This window comes from Leptodactylus fuscus, chromosome 2 (genome assembly GCF_031893055.1).
Source record: "Leptodactylus fuscus isolate aLepFus1 chromosome 2, aLepFus1.hap2, whole genome shotgun sequence".
In the NCBI taxonomy this organism is placed as follows: domain Eukaryota; kingdom Metazoa; phylum Chordata; class Amphibia; order Anura; family Leptodactylidae; genus Leptodactylus; species Leptodactylus fuscus.
In genome coordinates this window covers 263,855,356-263,873,262 of record NC_134266.1, presented here as the reverse complement: position 1 = coordinate 263,873,262, position 17,907 = coordinate 263,855,356, and the positions used below count along the sequence as shown (strand labels likewise).

Below are 17,907 nucleotides of genomic sequence, written 5' to 3'. Positions count from 1 at the left end.
GTTTACACAGTGGAAAATTAAGCGAAATACCATTTCATTTTTTTCATTTTCCACCGCCGTATTTGGCTACGGGATGTCCCTGTATCAGCATTCCATTGTGGCTTCCCTCTGCTGAATTGGCCAAATAAGCAGGGACTCCCGAATAAGCAGGGACTCCCAGATAAGCATGGAATCCTGAATAATCAGGGACTCCCGATTAAGCAGGGACTCCCAGATAAGCAGGGAATCCTGAATAATCAGGGACTCCCAATTAAGCAGGGACTCCCAAATAAGCAGGGACTCCCAGATAAGCAGAGAGTCCCAGATAAGCAGGGAATCCTGAATAATCAGGGACTCCCGATTAAGCAGGGACTCCCAGATAAGCAGAGAGTCCCAGATAAGCAGGGAGTCCCGGATAAGCAGGGACTCCCGGATAAGCAGGGAGTCCCAGATAAGCAGGGACTCCCGGATAAGCAGGGAGTCCCAGATAAGCAGGGACTCCCGGATAAGCAGGGACTCCCAGATAAGCAGGGAGTCCCGGATAAGCAGGGACTCCTGGATAAGCAGGGACTCCTGATTAAGCAGGGACTCCCAGATAAGCAGGGACTCCCAGATAAGCAGGGACTCCCGGATAAGCAGGGAGTCCCAGATAAGCAGGGACTCCCGGATAAGCAGGGACTCCCAGATAAGCAGGGAGTCCCGGATAAGCAGGGACTCCTGGATAAGCAGGGACTCCCGATTAAGCAGGGACTCCCAGATAAGCAGGGACTCCCAGATAAGCAGGGACTCCCGGATAAGCAGGGACTCCTGGATAAGCAGGGACTCCTGATTAAGCAGGGACTCCCAGATAAGCAGGGAGTCCCGGATAAGCAGGGACTCCCGGATAAGCAGGGACTCCTGATTAAGCAGGGACTCCCAGATAAGCAGGGAGTCCCGGATAAGCAGGGACTCCTGGATAAGCAGGGACTCCCGATTAAGCAGGGACTCCCAGATAAGCAGGGAGTCCCGGATAAGCAGGGACTCCTGGATAAGCAGGGACTCCTGATTAAGCAGGGACTCCCAGATAAGCAGGGACTCCCAGATAAGCAGGGACTCCCGGATAAGCAGGGAGTCCCAGATAAGCAGGGACTCCCGGATAAGCAGGGAGTCCCAGATAAGCAGGGAGTCCCGGATAAGCAGGGACTCCTGGATAAGCAGGGACTCCCGATTAAGCAGGGACTCCCAGATAAGCAGGGACTCCCAGATAAGCAGGGACTCCCAGATAAGCAGGGAGTCCCGGATAAGCAGGGACTCCCGGATAAGCAGGGACTCCCGGATAAGCAGGGAGTCCCAGATAAGCAGGGACTCCCGGATAAGCAGGGACTCCCAGATAAGCAGGGAGTCCCGGATAAGCAGGGACTCCTGGATAAGCAGGGACTCCCGATTAAGCAGGGACTCCCAGATAAGCAGGGAGTCCCGGATAAGCAGGGACTCCTGGATAAGCAGGGACTCCTGATTAAGCAGGGACTCCCAGATAAGCAGGGACTCCCAGATAAGCAGGGACTCCCGGATAAGCAGGGAGTCCCAGATAAGCAGGGACTCCCGGATAAGCAGGGACTCCCAGATAAGCAGGGAGTCCCGGATAAGCAGGGACTCCTGGATAAGCAGGGACTCCCGATTAAGCAGGGACTCCCAGATAAGCAGGGACTCCCAGATAAGCAGGGACTCCCGGATAAGCAGGGACTCCTGGATAAGCAGGGACTCCTGATTAAGCAGGGACTCCCAGATAAGCAGGGAGTCCCGGATAAGCAGGGACTCCCGGATAAGCAGGGACTCCTGATTAAGCAGGGACTCCCAGATAAGCAGGGAGTCCCGGATAAGCAGGGACTCCTGGATAAGCAGGGACTCCCGATTAAGCAGGGACTCCCAGATAAGCAGGGACTCCCAGATAAGCAGGGACTCCCGGATAAGCAGGGACTCCTGGATAAGCAGGGACTCCTGATTAAGCAGGGACTCCCAGATAAGCAGGGAGTCCCGGATAAGCAGGGACTCCCGGATAAGCAGGGACTCCCAGATAAGCAGGTAGTCCCGGATAAGCAGGGACTCCCGGATAAGCCAGGACTCCCGAATAAGCAGGGACTCCCCAATAAGAAGGGAGTCCCGGAAAAGTAGGAACTCCCGAGTAAGCAGGGACTCCCAATGCTGATTCTTTCCATGTTCTGCTACGATCTTTGCCTCCTATTGAAAACAATAGGAGGCAGATTCAGGACGGAATCTGCCACAGATTAGTGGGCGGAATCCACTCCCAAATCCGTGGGCCTCCACCTATTATACTCTGGGGTCTGAAGAGCAAAAGCAAAAATTATTTGTGTTTTTTACGCTTTTTATATTGTATTTACTGCACATCGATAATCCGTGTTTTATTACTTTGTGTTTATACAGTATATACCGGATATTATATATCTGTCTTCATACTTGGCTATAATATTGCAACCAAGAAACTTTTGATATTAGCGCTAGCCGTAGCCAGACTGAAATCTCCAGAATCCTCTATATCATTGATTGCTTAGAGCAGCAATTGAACAATTTCAGCAAAATTGATTTTCCTTTGCTCTTATTTATGGTCTCCCTGTCTGGCTCAGGATATGAACTTCGTGCTCGGTGCTTCAAGGTCTTGTGGTTAAGGGGATTTTTATATATTTATTTTAGACAAAGGGTGCACAGTGTCATCTCCTGATACTGTCATAACTTGCAGTCAGCTGTCAGACTGAGCACGACCTCAGTAGCTGAATTGTTTATCCCAGACAGACACTCTTGGAAAGGATTCTGGGGATGAGACCAGCCAGGCACAGCGCACTTTGCTACTTAATATTTTCCTGATACTCTACGTTTCATAAATCATAGTATTTCACAATACAGACCAAGTCACACTAAACATTTTGGTGGAATTATATTTTTGCATATTCAAAGACTTAGCAAATTTGCAATTTTTAAAAATCATAAGTTAGAACCTATCGTAATGGGAAGGAATTTTTTAAAGGAATTTTACGAAATCAGATGTATCATTTATTACATTTCGTTCTGGCTTAACATGTCGCGAGATGATCAGTTTAGAAAAAAAAAACATGTTTTGGAGATACTGTGCCCTGTCCATACTATACATCAGTGATTCCTAACAGGGGCACTGTGGAGACCCACCAGGGGGCCACAACAGTTTGATTCAGAAGATGACGACATTATCTGCATCCTTGGAATCTTTGTGTCTTCTTTGGTTTTATTTGGTGGGAATTTATTTTCCAGGGGTGCCCAGAGTCTGAAAAGGTTTGAAAACGTTGGTATACAGGGATATAGTCCCTTTCTCCTCATCTGCAGAAAGTCGACCAAGACCAACATCCCCAATCCACCATCCCACCCATCCATGGCCAGCCAACGTTCCTTCTTGTGGCTGTTGACTTTCCCCCTTGTGATCACTAGTTCTGCTCTCCAGATGGCCCAGTGGTGAAGGGTGGTGGCACTTGTAGGAGATCAGTGCCACCACTCTAGTGCACCACAAATTTAGGAAGGTGGCACAAGAAATTGATCTGCAACAGCTGGTTGGGATGAATTATAAGAAGAACTGTGCCATTATTCTCCCAAACTCCCGATGCAATAGGGCGCTGGCAGTGACCTCCTACAAGTGCCACCACCTTTCTACACCAGGACATTCAGAGAGTAGTGGCAAAGATCGCTTTGCTTGCAGGGTGGGGGGGACTACAAGAGGGAACTGCGCCACTGTCCTTCTGAATTCCCAACATAGTAGAGTGGTGACGCTAATCTCCTATAAGTGACCTGACTCTCCAGTGTTGGGGCTTCAACATTATTCAAAAGAACTGTGGCCGACCGAAGACCCGCTAATACTATATTTGTCTGTGTGGCCACCCAAAGTGTTGTGACTTGCAGCCTGTCAAGGGTTTTTCTAACATTTTGCAGTAATGTTTTGTATTTTCATCATTGAAAATTTGCAAAAAGTTAAGGGAGGACACATACGTACATTAAATATATCAGTGATGGGCAACAGGACCCCAACCAATTGGCAAATTGAAGGGGTCGTAGAACTCCAGCGAGCACTACTGGCCAATAGTGTAGACCAGGGGCGCTCACACTTTTTCAGCATGTGAGCTACTTTCTAAACTGACCAAGGCATAAGATCTACTACCCACTTCTCGTGGGCAGGGCGGGGCCAGGGGTGGGCCCAGGGCGGGGCCTGTGGGCGGTGTGGAGTGTGAGAGCAGGAGACAGCTCTCCAGTGTCTGCTTGTTCACAATGCAGGCTGAGAATCATCTCTGGACACTTGCAGGCAGGGCCACTGCAGCCCTGACTGCGAACGAGTGCAAGGCCCCGGCCTGCCAGTGTCCAGAGATGATTCTCAGCCTGCGTTGTCAACAAGCAGACACCGATCCCGCGATCGACCCATACATCCTTCGCGATCGACCGGTAGATCGCAATTGACATATTGGGCATCCCTGGTGTAGGCTCTGTGGTTTATCCAGTTTTATAGCTGAGGCTGGTCCCATTTGCCAGAATGTCATGGCTGTTTTGACCATCATGGGGTAATTGATTGGGTAGTTGTTAGTTCTGAGCATGTGCCGCCCACCATAACGACCGGCCAGCCTATTTGGGGGAAGCTGAAGTAGGAGGACAAACATGGCTCTAATTATTTTGTAATGTAATTATGTTTTATAGTGTTTGTGTAATCCAGAACAGTAGATTCACAATATAGGGAAAGTAAATATCACGCGAGGGTGGGCATCCCCTTTAAGAACATTACCGACACTTACATTTTGTTGATGAACCGAGCTGTATTTCCCTTGTTCATATTGATTTTTCGCAGTGTTGCAGGTTTAGGAATGTGTGTGTAACTGCAGTGGGATTTTCAGCATTAACGTTCCAGCAGGGGAGATGATACAATGTGAAATTGCGCTTCAGATATAGCTTTTTGTGAAATAGACCATCCAGTGGGAGGGCTTTTTATGCTGCAGTGAGCTGCGGAGTTGATAAACAGCACGGCAATCAATGTGTAATAATCAAAATTACCTGACTCAACAGTGTGGAAACCTGCCATCCCGGCTCAGATAGTCTCACCGACGGAACTGTCTAGATAAAGAGATCAGTAAACTCAATATATCTCCAAGCAGTGGAAACAAGAGGAGAAGCCTCTGATGTGTCTTTCTGTGTCCTACGGATCATCCAAATACAAAGTTCATGTTTTAAACTTTGCAGTATCTCGTACCCTCATCCATCTTCTCATGTAGTCTTGCCACCTCGTGTCTTCTAAATGTAACTAATATAATAAATCGTAAGGAGAGAATGTCGAGACGTACTGCGGTAATAAGATGTGACATCTCTTATGCACAGTGGAGGTCTTCATTTTTTGGATTATTTGACTTATTATAGGCAATTTATCACTGCGGACCATAAGGATGATAAGGTGTTGGATTGGGATACCTCGGGACCCGCAGTCACGATGATTCTGGTGGTTTACCCTCAAGCTATAGGTCTACGTCTAATTGCATTAAAAGTCTTGTTGATACCATTGTACATGAAAAATAAAGTTCTGATAGGATATCAGTGAGATAATCCAAAAAAGTGACCTACAACAGCATGGAGGATGCTTTGGTGGGCTAGTCAAAACTTGGACAAAGCATTGGCCGTGCCGTATTTCGTGCAAGTCCCTTCCGATCTACAATACTGTTATCCTTGGTTTGGCTTAGTCATCTTCATGACCCAAGTAGGGTTGAGCTGATCTTGAGATTTCAGGATCGATTTTAAAATTCCATTTCTGATCATTTTCCAGCCAGTCGTGAAATTTGCTCGATCGCCGATCGGGATCCGATCTTTCCCAATCCCGATCGCTCAACCCTAGTCAATGCTTCACTATGGGAAAAGTCATTTTTTGGGTTAAACCGATCTTGAGATTTCAAAATCCGATTTCCGATCATTTTCCAGCTGATCCCAATCGCGATTCTGAAATTTGCTTGATGCGATCTTTCCTGATCCCGATCGCTCAACCCTAGTCCCAAGTAATGTACTAAGTAGTGATGTCGGGTCATGCAGTTTCAGCAATAGTCCATTTGGTAAATCTAGATGTGATCTTTATGTACCAGATAAGAGAAGATGTCTTCTCAGTGTTTGTTTTGGGTTGGGTTATGTTGTAGACCGGTGGGCGTTACTCTTTTGTTCACGTATTAGTAGATGTGGGCCAAACTTTGATTCCATATGGAAAAAAAATAATTGAACCATCAAATCTATAGAAAAACCAAACGTCTACATTCAGAACTCTTTTGAGCAGAAAAAAATGCTTTTGTGGTTACGTCTGAAAGGCTGGACCACTACTTGGACCTTCCATTATTGCTTAACTTTTTACATTAGTTTCCACTGAAATATGTACAATTTTATCAAGTTTTGATAGACTAATTTCAACGTTGCTCTGTTAGACATCTCTGTCATGTCAGATACATACAAAAATCAGACATAGAACAATAGAACATCAATCGATCAATCGTGAAGGTCAAGATTGGTTGCCGGTTGGGCATAGCCTTGTATTCTAAGAAACACAGATGTGTCTTTCCTTCCTTTTCCTCTTGCCTTGAGGTTATCCCAAGATGAGTGGCGCAAGATGGTCTTAAAAAATACAATGTTACCCTTGTATTCTTTATGCTATATGAGTCTGTGCAAGATTGTACAAAATTTGTGAGGAAAATTTTCAGAATGATAAAGTTGGACACAACTGTAGACTAAACGGTGTCTTGTATAGATGGACAACCAATATTGGTATAGGCTACGTTAGGCGTTAGATTTCCAAATACTGTTTATTAAGATAAGTTTTTTCAGTAGCACAGTGGTTCATGATGTTAGGATTGCCCCAAATAAACATTGAGGTTTGGTTAACAAATACTAAGTTAGTAGAAGCATCAAGGTTATGGATTGAAGGACTTTTTGTGTGGACATTTTGACCATCAGCCCATGTAATCCCTCAACTAGACCTGGATTCCATTATTGATTCCTAATCCTATTGAAAATACACAGGGTTTATATGATTTACATTGACCTGAAGTCAATAATTTGTATCATTCATCTTCTCCTTACAGGTGACCGTCAGCGACGGCGGACCCTCACCCAAGCACTCCACCGCCTGGGTGATCGTTCAAGTCTTGGATGAAAACGATAACAAACCCCAATTCCCGGAAAAAGTTTATCAGATCAAACTTCCCGAGAGAGACCGTAAAAAAAGAGGAGAACCCATCTACAGAGCTTTCGCCTTCGACAAGGATGAAGGTCCTAACGCTGAGATCTCCTACACCATCATTGACGGCAACGAAGACGGCAAGTTCTTCATCGACCCTAAAACTGGCATGGTGTCTTCGAGAAAGCAGTTTTCAGCCGGGAGTTACGACATCTTAACAGTAAGAATTCATTATCCATTCTTTTCACGTTGTTTAACAGTGAGCCGGAGAAGGTTATTTACAAGGCTAATGCAAAATCAAAACACTTCACTACCTACTTGTATTTTAAATTTGCAAGTGCAAGCGGCCAGCTCCCCCGGGAACCAGAAAGGCTAGAACAGCATGCTGCCATAAATGATACATTTGTCTTTAATTCAAAACAGATCTGCCGTACCGCGCTCCGCCGTTTAGGCTAAAAACCAGAAATAGATATTTTAAAATTCATTGGAAGCGTCTATTTTGATTTAGCCTCTTAGCGTTCCTTCCTCCCGTTATTCCGACATTTTTTTCTAAGGAGGCTAAATTTTTTTGGCATTTTCATGGAAAGACTTAGTAATTAAATAAATGTTTATTCAAAAGGCCAAGTGGAGTCAGGACGCAGAACGGATTACAGGGAAATCTTCAGAATGGCTAAATTGATAGATAGCTCCGAACTTTTTGGGGGTCTTGAGCGGAATCTTTACACTTCTTCAAAAAGTTGCTTTGTTGGCACGAAGAGTCTTCTTCACATGTGTGATAGCTATTTGGTTGTGTTCGCACTCCCTTTGGAGTCTCTGGCACAAGATCTGAAAGCTTTCATGGAAGGAATAAGTGCTATCATTGTTCATGTTAGTGCTCGGAGCGCCGAAGCCTGTGGATTGTCTGCTATATAAGATGAGACGCAACTTCTTCATAAATGAGGTGTACCCTATAGGGATGAGCGAGTAGTGTTCGAGCAAGTAGGTGTTCAATCGAATACTACGGTACTCGAAATACTCGTACTCGATCGAACACTACTAGCTGTTCAAAGTTTAAGGTTCTATGCAGAACCAGCGTTGATTGGAAGAATGGTTCTGGTTCTTCTCTTACATTTAGAAGTCTTCTCCGTGCGTCTTCCGGCTGGAATTCACTCTGCCTAGGCATCTGGCCTAGGCAGAGCCGACTGCGCATGCGCGGGCATGCCGTCGCATGCGCAGTCGGCTCTGCTCAGGCGTCAGGCTGGGCAGAGCCGACCGTGCATGCGCAGTCGGCTCTGCCTAGGCCCCGATGCCTAGGCAGAGTGAATTCTAGCCGGAAGACGCCGCGGGGACGCTGCGCCGGGAGAAGACTTCACTCATGGACTTGGTAAGTATAATGTTATCAAATTTTGCGTACCCCTGAAATGAGCATTCCCCCCATAGACTATAATGGGGTTCGAAAACACTGTTCAAACAGTTGAACAGTGTGTGGCTGTTCGAATCGGATTTTGAACCTCGGAAATTTTAGTGTTCGCTCATCTCTAGTACCCTACCCTGGGCTGTGCATCTTGGGGGGGGGAATGTACGACAGCTTTTTGTTATAAATGATGACAAACTGGCCACCTGTATGCTTTTGCCGCGTTTTCCGGAAAGTGGTGGAGGTGGCGCAAATTTTAAAAAGTCACAAAACCACGTATTTAGTCAATGGGTTCTGTCAAGCAAGGCTGGTACTCATCACATGATGGATCTAGCAGAGGGTCTTGGCGTGAAACAGATGTGAAGAGAGTCTTAAAGCTTGTGCCACAAAAACTATTGATCCTCTCTCCATAGAAAAGAGGATAAATAACTGATCGATGGAGGTCTAATCACTGAGACTGCCACCGATCCTGAGAACTACATTGGATAGAGGATGAATACTCTCCACGGCATAAGCCCTTGAAGTCAGATTATGAAGACGTGTGGGGGATATTGATTGGGGTAAAGAGATTCTCCACCATCGAGAGGTTAAAGAGGTTTCTCACCGTAGACATTTATAATATATCCTCAAGATGTTCCATACATGATTGAAAGATTGAGATCCCACCTTTAGGGTCCCCTGTATTCTAGGAACCTTATGTTGTGGGAAAGCAAGACTCCTTTGACTATCATGTTGACTAGGGAGATGGCCGTTCAGTTAAGGAATCAATGGAGAGGCATCTACTCAAGTCTATGGAAAAAACAAGCCAAGTTTGTAGCTAAAAAGTTCTTTCATATTGCGTTAGCTTTGTTGGCATTGTAGAAGAACTACCAATGTCTACCTCTCACAATGGCGTATTTAGTGAGTTCTACAAGGTGGATGACCACCTGAAAGTCCACAGACAGTGGTGCATGTTCTGTCAAGGCTACAGACCCTCAAGAAGATATTCTAATAAAAGTTTGTAGAAAAGAGGAGTAACATATACTTCTATTTCCCAAATCAGATCAAGGCCGTAGACAATGGGCGTCCTCAGAAGTCCTCCACTGCACGACTCCATATTGAATGGATAAAGAAGCCGCTGCCTTCGGCCACCCCCCTCACCTTCGATGAACCCTTCTACAACTTTACAGTCATGGAAAGTGATAAAGTGACAGAGATTGTCGGGGTCGTCACCGTGCAACCTTCCAATATCCCTCTCTGGTTTGACGTCGAAGGTAAGACCAAGTCAAGTCGCAATGACTCCATCCTGAAAAAAATCATTTAACATTTTGTATGTTTATTTTTTAATTTAAAGGGACTCCTGCTTCTTTGTGGATGATTTGTTAACTATTTTGTTTCCTATGAGCAGCCACTTCCACTTTCTAGGGTCATCCGAGAAGCACTTCACATCTTCTGAGACATTTACGACACTTGCCATAAAGAGAATTTGTAATGTCAATTTTGCTGAATTCCAATAATTAGCACCAAATTTATCAAACATATTATGTTATTTTTTTTCGTAAATAAGCCCAAAACGTTGTGAAGCTCTATTTTGGGGCTTGATAAATCTCCCTCCCATACATTCCCACTGTTCAGTCAGTATTTAATTATATTAATCTTTAGAGCTAGTTCACACGGGCACAGAGGGGGTGGATTAGGACACGTAATCCACGTCATAATCCGCCCCCTCACAATGGTGGTCTATGGAAACCGCCAGGCTACTTTTTTGCATAACTGGCATGCTGCCGTTCACGGAAAAAAGAATCAACATGGCCTTTCTCACTGAGCTGTGGTGTCCGCATCGCGGCAGCAACCTCCGGAGTTGGCCCATTCATTTGAGCCTACTCCGGAGGGGGAAGCCACGATTGTGGGAAGCCGTGACAGTCGTGAATGCGGGTTTTGGCCCGAGAGTGACGCGGGGAGTCGCGTCACTCTCGGTGCCAAAAGCCGCCCTTACGCTCTCCACGTGAACTTACCCTTACTGCAATGATTTGCCCTAAAGGGATTATCTGGGATTATAGAAATGATTGCCTGTGACATGTGACATCATGGCCATTACACGGGTCTGAACTGCAGCATAGCCATGTGACCAATGGATGTGATGTCACTTCCTGAGAAGAGGACGCAAAGCTCTTCCTGATAGAAAACAGCCACATCCCCTAATACCAAATAACCCCTTTAAAGGTATTTTCCAGGATGCCCGATTCATCCTGAATTCTTGGAGCGCGATCTCTTAATCCAGGGGTGCCCAATACGTCGATCGTGATCTACCGGTCGATCGCAATGGACGTATAGGTCGATCGCGGGATGCAGCCAGGGATCCCCGGTGTCTGCTTGTTCACAGTGCAGGCTGAGAGTCGACTCTCAGCCTGCGCTGTGAACAAGCACTCCAGACACTTGCAGGCCACTCTTAGGGATGGAGGGGGCCAGGGTGCTGCTTGTTCACAGTGCAGGCTGAGAGTCATCTATGGACACTGGCAGGCGGGGCTGCCGCAGCCCCAACCTGCCAGTGTCCAGAGATAACTCTGTGAACAAGCAGACAGCGGGGATCCCTGGGCGGCCACAGAACGCCACTGTCTCCTGCTCTCCTGCTCTGCCCAACCCCACCCACATGCCCGACCCCGCCCACAGACACACCCTGTCCCGCACACAGGCCCGCCCCTGCCCCACCCACATGTCTGCCCCGGCCCCGCCCACAAGAAGTGGGTAGTAGATCTTTTGACTTGGGCATGTTATAAAGTAGCTCACATGCTGACAAAGTGTGCGCACCCCTGTCTTAATCCAATAGAGAGAAATTTGTCATTCGAATTTAACCACGGAATTACAATATAATATGAAACTTAAGTCCAGAGAGAGAAAACCGAACCGAAAAAAAAACCAAATTAATGACTGATTATTGAATATTTTAACTTTTTTTAAAAAAATTTAAGTTGTGTATTTTCAATTTTTTTTTTTTTTTATTTTATGTTGAGATTTCCGAAGGTCCCCCACCCTTACCAAGGCTTTTTTAAACCTTTTCATGTCCAGAATACAACAATTTGTCACCTTGTCTCCCATAGTGATTCAGAAATTTTATTACAATTTGTGAGTTGACTAAAATATTTACCCAATTGACTCGTTTTTCCGACCAGGTTTGGCACTTGCTTTGCTTTCACTAATTCTGTTTTTTTTTCTTTTCTGTTTTTTTTTGTGTTGTCAGATTTAACCCCTTATTTGCTCGTGCACTAATTTTGTCCCGTGTGACTTACCTCTGTCTCTCTCTCTCTCTTTTCTCTCTCGCTTCCTTTTCCTTGTCTCTATCCTTTTCTGCTGACTGTCCTGCTGCAAGGTGGCAAGCATGCCCGAGAGATGTTCTATATTCTGCAGACAGCTTGTGGGCAGAACTGCTCATCCGAAGGTATTATTGGTGCAAAATACATTTTGCTAAATTGCTTCTATCTGACAGAGACTTTTTTTTTTCTTCTCCCTTTTGGAGCTTTTTAAATGGTGTTTTATAGAGATGTCTGGGGAAGTATATTAGCCTGTTCACAAAATGCTACATATTCCATTTTTATATTTTTTTTATATATTTTTTTTTATTTTTTTTGCAAGTCGGTATCCAATTACTTTTCCTTTCATCTCTGTCATTCCTTATTCCTGTGACTCCTGATATCTCCTCTCGGTGATCTGGTTAAAGAGTTTTATTAGAATATTTTGCCCATCATGGAGTCTGCAGGCTATAAACACGCTGCTTTATAGTTTGGAGGGTGATTTTTAATTAAAATAATGAAATTAAACATGTTTAAGAATTTTAATTTGATGTGTTTAATTGTAACGGTGTCATTTTAGGGAACAAATAATCATTTTTTTTACATATTTAATAAAACTAATTTATTTACCTATTACATTTAGAATGTAAAATATTAAAATTAATACAAAAATATTTATTTATATAGTTATTTATTTATGTATAAACCTATTTCATTTGGAATTAGGGTTGGGCGATTCCGAACACGATCGTTTTAGGTGAGATCGAGATCAGTTCCATAGGAATGAATGGAAGCAGCCGGCACACGGCCTTAACCCCCTGCGCATCGGCTGCCTCCATTCATTCTAATGGGAGACTAAACTAACATCTCTAGTAGTTACTTACCTACAGAGATGGCTGCTCCGGTGCCCTCCTTCCTCTTCGCCTCGCTGCCGCTCCACACTGCTCTTCTCGCCTCTGCCGCCGCACCAGAGCAGCCATCTCTGCAGGTAAGTGGACACCAGGGGGGACTAAGTAGCCAGAGGATTAAAAAAAAAATCCTCTGGCTACTTAGTGATTCACTACACAGCGTGGATTCTAACAATTAAAGCGTTCAATTGTTAGATTCCATGCTGTATAGTGAATAGGATTGCTTTTAAAATCCGATCTCCGATTAATAAAAAAAATCCCATTGACTTGCATTGGGATCGGAATTGAGATCGAGATCGGGTTCGAATGAAAAATGATCGGAAATCAGATTTTAAAATCGATCCTGAAAAGTCAAGATTGGCTCAACCCTATTTAGAATGTAAAATATTAAATTTAATAAAAGTTCTATATTTATTTACCTATTACATTTAGAATGTAAAATATTAAAATCAATACAAAAATATTTATTTATATAGTTATTTATTTATGTATTCGCCAATTTAAAGATGGCCCCCAACGGGAGCCGGTCAGTTCTTTTTTCCAGCGCACCGAAAAAAAGAAGCGACATGCTCATTCTTTCAGGCGGATTCACCTCGTGACATCCGCCTGAAGACACTCCCTCCTCCCGACTAGGCCCATTCATTTGAGCCTAATCCGGAGCAGAGTGCGCGCCTGGATGCTAGTACAGTGCACCAGCATCCAGTTGCAGCTACCTGTATTTTGGACTGGAACCTGAGGCGGAGGTTCAAAAAACCCCATGTGAACTTACCCTCTGGTAAGAACAGATTGTCACCAATCAGGATTTGGCCCAAAAACTGATAATCCAGCATGAAAGGGTCAACACTCCACATATTGAGTCTTTGCGTAAACTTAATGTATTTGGCATTAAAAGTGTAAAACTTATAAAAATGCTCATCAATGTGCTTCATTAACCATAGAAACATCTGACTAAAAAATCTAAAAACACTGAAGGTGCAAACTGTGTGAAAACTAAAATACAGTCCTATGAAAAAGTTTGGGCACCCCTATTAATCTTAATCATTTTTAGTTCTAAATATTTTGGTATTTGCAACAGCCATTTCAGTTTGATATATCTAATAACTGATGGACACAGTAATATTTCAGGATTGAAATGAGGTTTATTGTACTAACAGAAAATGTGCAATATGCATTAAACCAAAATTTGACCGGTGCAAAAGTATGGGCACCCTTATCATTTTATTGATTTGAATTCCCCTAACTACTTTTTACTGACTTACTGAAGCACAAAATTGGTTTTGTAACCTCAGTGAGCTTTGAACTTCATAGCCAGATGTATCCAATCATAAGAAAAGGTATCTAAGGTGGCCAATTGCAAGTTGTTCTCCTATTTGAATCTCCTCTGAAGAGTGGCATCATGGGCTACTCAAAACAACTCTCAAATGATCTGAAAACAAAGATTGTTCAACATAGTTGTTCAGGGGAAGGATACAAAAAGTTGTCTCAGAGATTTAACCTGTCAGTTTCCACTGTGAGGAACATAGTAAGGAAATGGAAGACCACAGGGACAGTTCTTGTTAAGCCCAGAAGTGGCAGGCCAAGAAAAATATCAGAAAGGCAGAGAAGAAGAATGGTGAGAACAGTCAAGGACAATCCACAGACCACCTCCAAAGAGCTGCAGCATCATCTTGCTGCAGATGGTGTCACTGTGCATCGGTCAACTATACAGCGCACTTTGCACAAGGAGAAGCTGTATGGGAGAGTGATGAGAAAGAAGCCGTTTCTGCACGTACGCCACAAATAGAGTTGCCTGAGGTATGAAAAAGCACATTTGGACAAGGCAGCTTCATTTTGGAAACAAAAATTGAGTTGTTTGGTTATAAAAAAAAGGCGTTATGCATGGCGTCCAAAAAGAAACAGCATTCCAAGAAAAACACATGCTACCCACTGTAAAATTTGGTGGAGGTTCCATCATGCTTTGGGGCTGTGTGGCCAATGCTGGCACAGGGAATCTTGTTAAAGTTGAGGGTCGCATGGATTCCACTCAGTATCAGCAGATTCTTGAGAATAATGTTCAAGAATCAGTGACGAAGTTGAAGTTACGCCGGGGATGGATATTTCAGCAAGACAATGATCCAAAACACTGCTCCAAATCCTCAGGCATTCATGCAGAGGAACAATTACAATGTTCTGGAATGGCCATCCCAGTCCCCAGACCTGAATATCATTGAACATCTGTGGGATGATTTGAAGCGGGCTGTCCATGCTCGGCGACCATCTAACTTAACTGAACTTGAATTGTTTGTCCAAAATACCTTTATCCAGGAACTGATTAAAAGCTACAGGAAGCGACTAGAGGCTGTTATCTTTGCAAAAGGAGGATGTACTAAATATTAATGTCACTTTTCTGTTGAGGTGCCCATACTTTTGCACCGGTCAAATTTTGGTTTAATGCATATTGCACATTTTCTGTTAGTACAATAAACCTCATTTCAATCCTGAAATATTACTGTGTCCATCAGTTATTAGATAGATCAAACTGAAATGGCTGTTATAAACACCAAAATATTTAGAACTAAAAATGATTAAGATTAATAGGGGTGCCCAAACTTTTTCATAGGACTGTATGTGTCGGTCTCAAAATTTTAGATTTTTACTAAATCTAATATATTCTGTTCATTATTAACCCATACGATTTTTAATGCTAAATAATAAAAATTCTAATTTTTATTTTCATAAATTCTAGTTTTTAGTTTTATTTTCAGCCAGTATAATTGAGTTATATACAAACTCTTCAATGTACAAATTAGTTTCCAAATTTTGTTAAAAAAAATAAAAAAACATAAAGTTGACTTTTCCGTATTGGAAAAACATTCCTTTCAAGAGCTCGGTTATCACAATCGATATATCTCGATGGTAATTTTAATTGGCGGCATCTGCAGGAAACGACGAAATCCCATAAGTCGTGTAATAATTTTAATACACCGTTTTAATAGAGCTGGTTGTTTTTTATCGCTTCAGGGGCTTCTGTTATAATCGTTTTGCTGACCTGATTAGCGGAGAAGTTTTAAGATTGTGCCTATGCCTGAAGAAAAATAAAATAGTGTAGTAAATATCTCCTACGAAACCAATGGAGACGCTCCGAATGTAATACCGGATGAGGGTTATGAGAATTTGATGGTGGAAAAGAATTAAATCTACATCCACAGATTTCTAGAACCCATAATGACTCTTAAAATGACCCTAAAACTGGCCATATACTTCAGATCAAACACTCACCCGCCCGACAGATGTTACTTCCAAAACGCTATACACATCTACGCCCAACTTGGCCAAACATGCGGGTGTTCTAAGTAAGTAAAGCGGGAGTGTGCAAGTCTAAGACACCACTGGCAGTGGATCAAAAGGATTGGGCGTGTTGAAATCCAACAACCCAATCCTTTTTTACACCAACAGCAGGGAAAACTTGGGATATCCTCATACACATTAACGGATTGTCTGGTTCTGCTGATATCAGCAGATTTGGACAACAATAGAGATGAGCGAGTAGTACTCGATCGAGTAGGTATTCGATTGAATACTACAGTATTCAAAATACTCGTACTCGATCGAGTACCACTCGCTGTTCGAATGGAAAAGTTCGATGCAGAACCAGCATTGATTGGCCGAATGCTATACAGTCGGCCAATCAACGCTGGTTCTTCTCCTCCCTTTAGAAGTCTTCTCCGTGCAGCTTCCCCGCGGCATCTTCCGGCTCTGAATTCACTCTGCCAGGCATCGGGCCTGGTCAGAGCCGACTGTGCATGTCCGCTTGTAGTGTGGGCATGCGCAGTCGGCTCTGCCCAGGCCCGATGCCTGGCAGAGTGAATTCAGAGCCGGAAGATGCCGCGGGGACGCTACACGGAGAAGACTTCTCGGAGGATCCAGCCCAACCCTCACTCGTGGACTTGGTAAGTATAATTTGATCGAACGTTGCCTACCCCTGAAACGAACATTTTCCCCCCATAGACTATAATAGGGTTTGATATTCGATTCGAGTAGTCGAATATTGAGGGGCTACTCGAAACGAATATCGAACCTCGAACATTTTACTGTTCGCTCATCTCTAGTCAACAATAATAAAGTATTTATGGCCAAAGATATTCCTTCCATCTGAAGGCAAGACAGATGAGACTTTACAATGACTTCTACAGGACAACTATTGATCTTAACATGGCTTTAGAGGGAACTGACAGTTGTTGAGCCGACACTCCCAGGAACGTATCAGAGTGCGTCTTTTCTCAAAACCGACCCATCCCGATCACCTATGAGAGTTTAGTAACCAGTGAACATACCGATGTGTCCTTCCTTACCTTTTCTCATGGCTTGAGATATTCCGAGATGAGTGAAATTTTCTTGGTCACATTGCACCGCACTTCTCGACAATCATGAGCCAAAAAGAAAGAATATTAAGGATGCACTTGTGTTGGAAAGGCCAAGAATAAGAAGGATTATTTTCCTTACTACATCGAATTTAGCCTAAACTTTTCCTTGTACTCTTATTGTTCTTAGGACCTTTCACCACCTCCATCAACTCCAACTTTTGCATCCTTTAAAGAGGACCTTCCATGTCCTCATGAAAGGGCGGTTTTATATACCACTAGAATTCAGTGCCCTGTTGGCTTTCCCGGGATGTGACCCCGTGGTGGAGAAATCGATGGTGTTAGTTTCAGCACTGATATCTCCCCACTGTCAGATGGGTGTTCTTCATGGCACAGCATTATCGCTGAGTTGTGAGGAACGCCCACCCCTGACAAAGCCTAACATAGCCTTGTACTATCGGGGAGGTCGTTCCTGACAGTCCAGCGATGATGCTGAACTGTGAGGATGCCATTCTGACAATCGGGAGATATCGGTACCAAAACTAACAACACCGATATCTCCACGCCCGGGGAACATACCCGGAAAGCCAACAGTGTGCTGTATTCAGTACATTGTCGGCCTCCTAGCAGTATATAAAACATGAAAGGTCCTCCTTAACAGGTGGCAATACACTAATTTGAGGGTAGTTGGAATTTTTTCTTTAGACCCAATCATTCTGTTAGTTTCAACGCCTAATATGCTAATTACACTCTTTACTGTCAGGTGGGCTGGAACAGACAGGCCCGGACCACCTACCTGACAGTAGAGTTACCACTTCTA

General features: G+C 43.9%; 1 protein-coding gene across 6 annotated transcripts in view; it reads left to right on the top strand.

Annotated features, from left to right (window-relative positions):
* The window catches only part of FAT3 (FAT atypical cadherin 3), a 502,317-nt gene that overhangs the window by 345,414 nt on the left and 138,996 nt on the right, over positions 1-17,907 (top strand). For 4 of the 6 annotated variants that reach the window (XM_075266168.1, XM_075266164.1, XM_075266165.1 and 1 more), the window contains 3 exons: positions 7,086-7,400; positions 9,616-9,826; positions 11,920-11,988. In XM_075266168.1, coding sequence (XP_075122269.1) covers positions 7,086-7,400; positions 9,616-9,826; positions 11,920-11,988 — 595 coding nt within the window. The remainder of the gene's footprint in view (positions 1-7,085; positions 7,401-9,615; positions 9,827-11,919; positions 11,989-17,907) is intronic. The other 2 variants (XM_075266169.1, XM_075266167.1) reach the window with 1 other exon arrangement.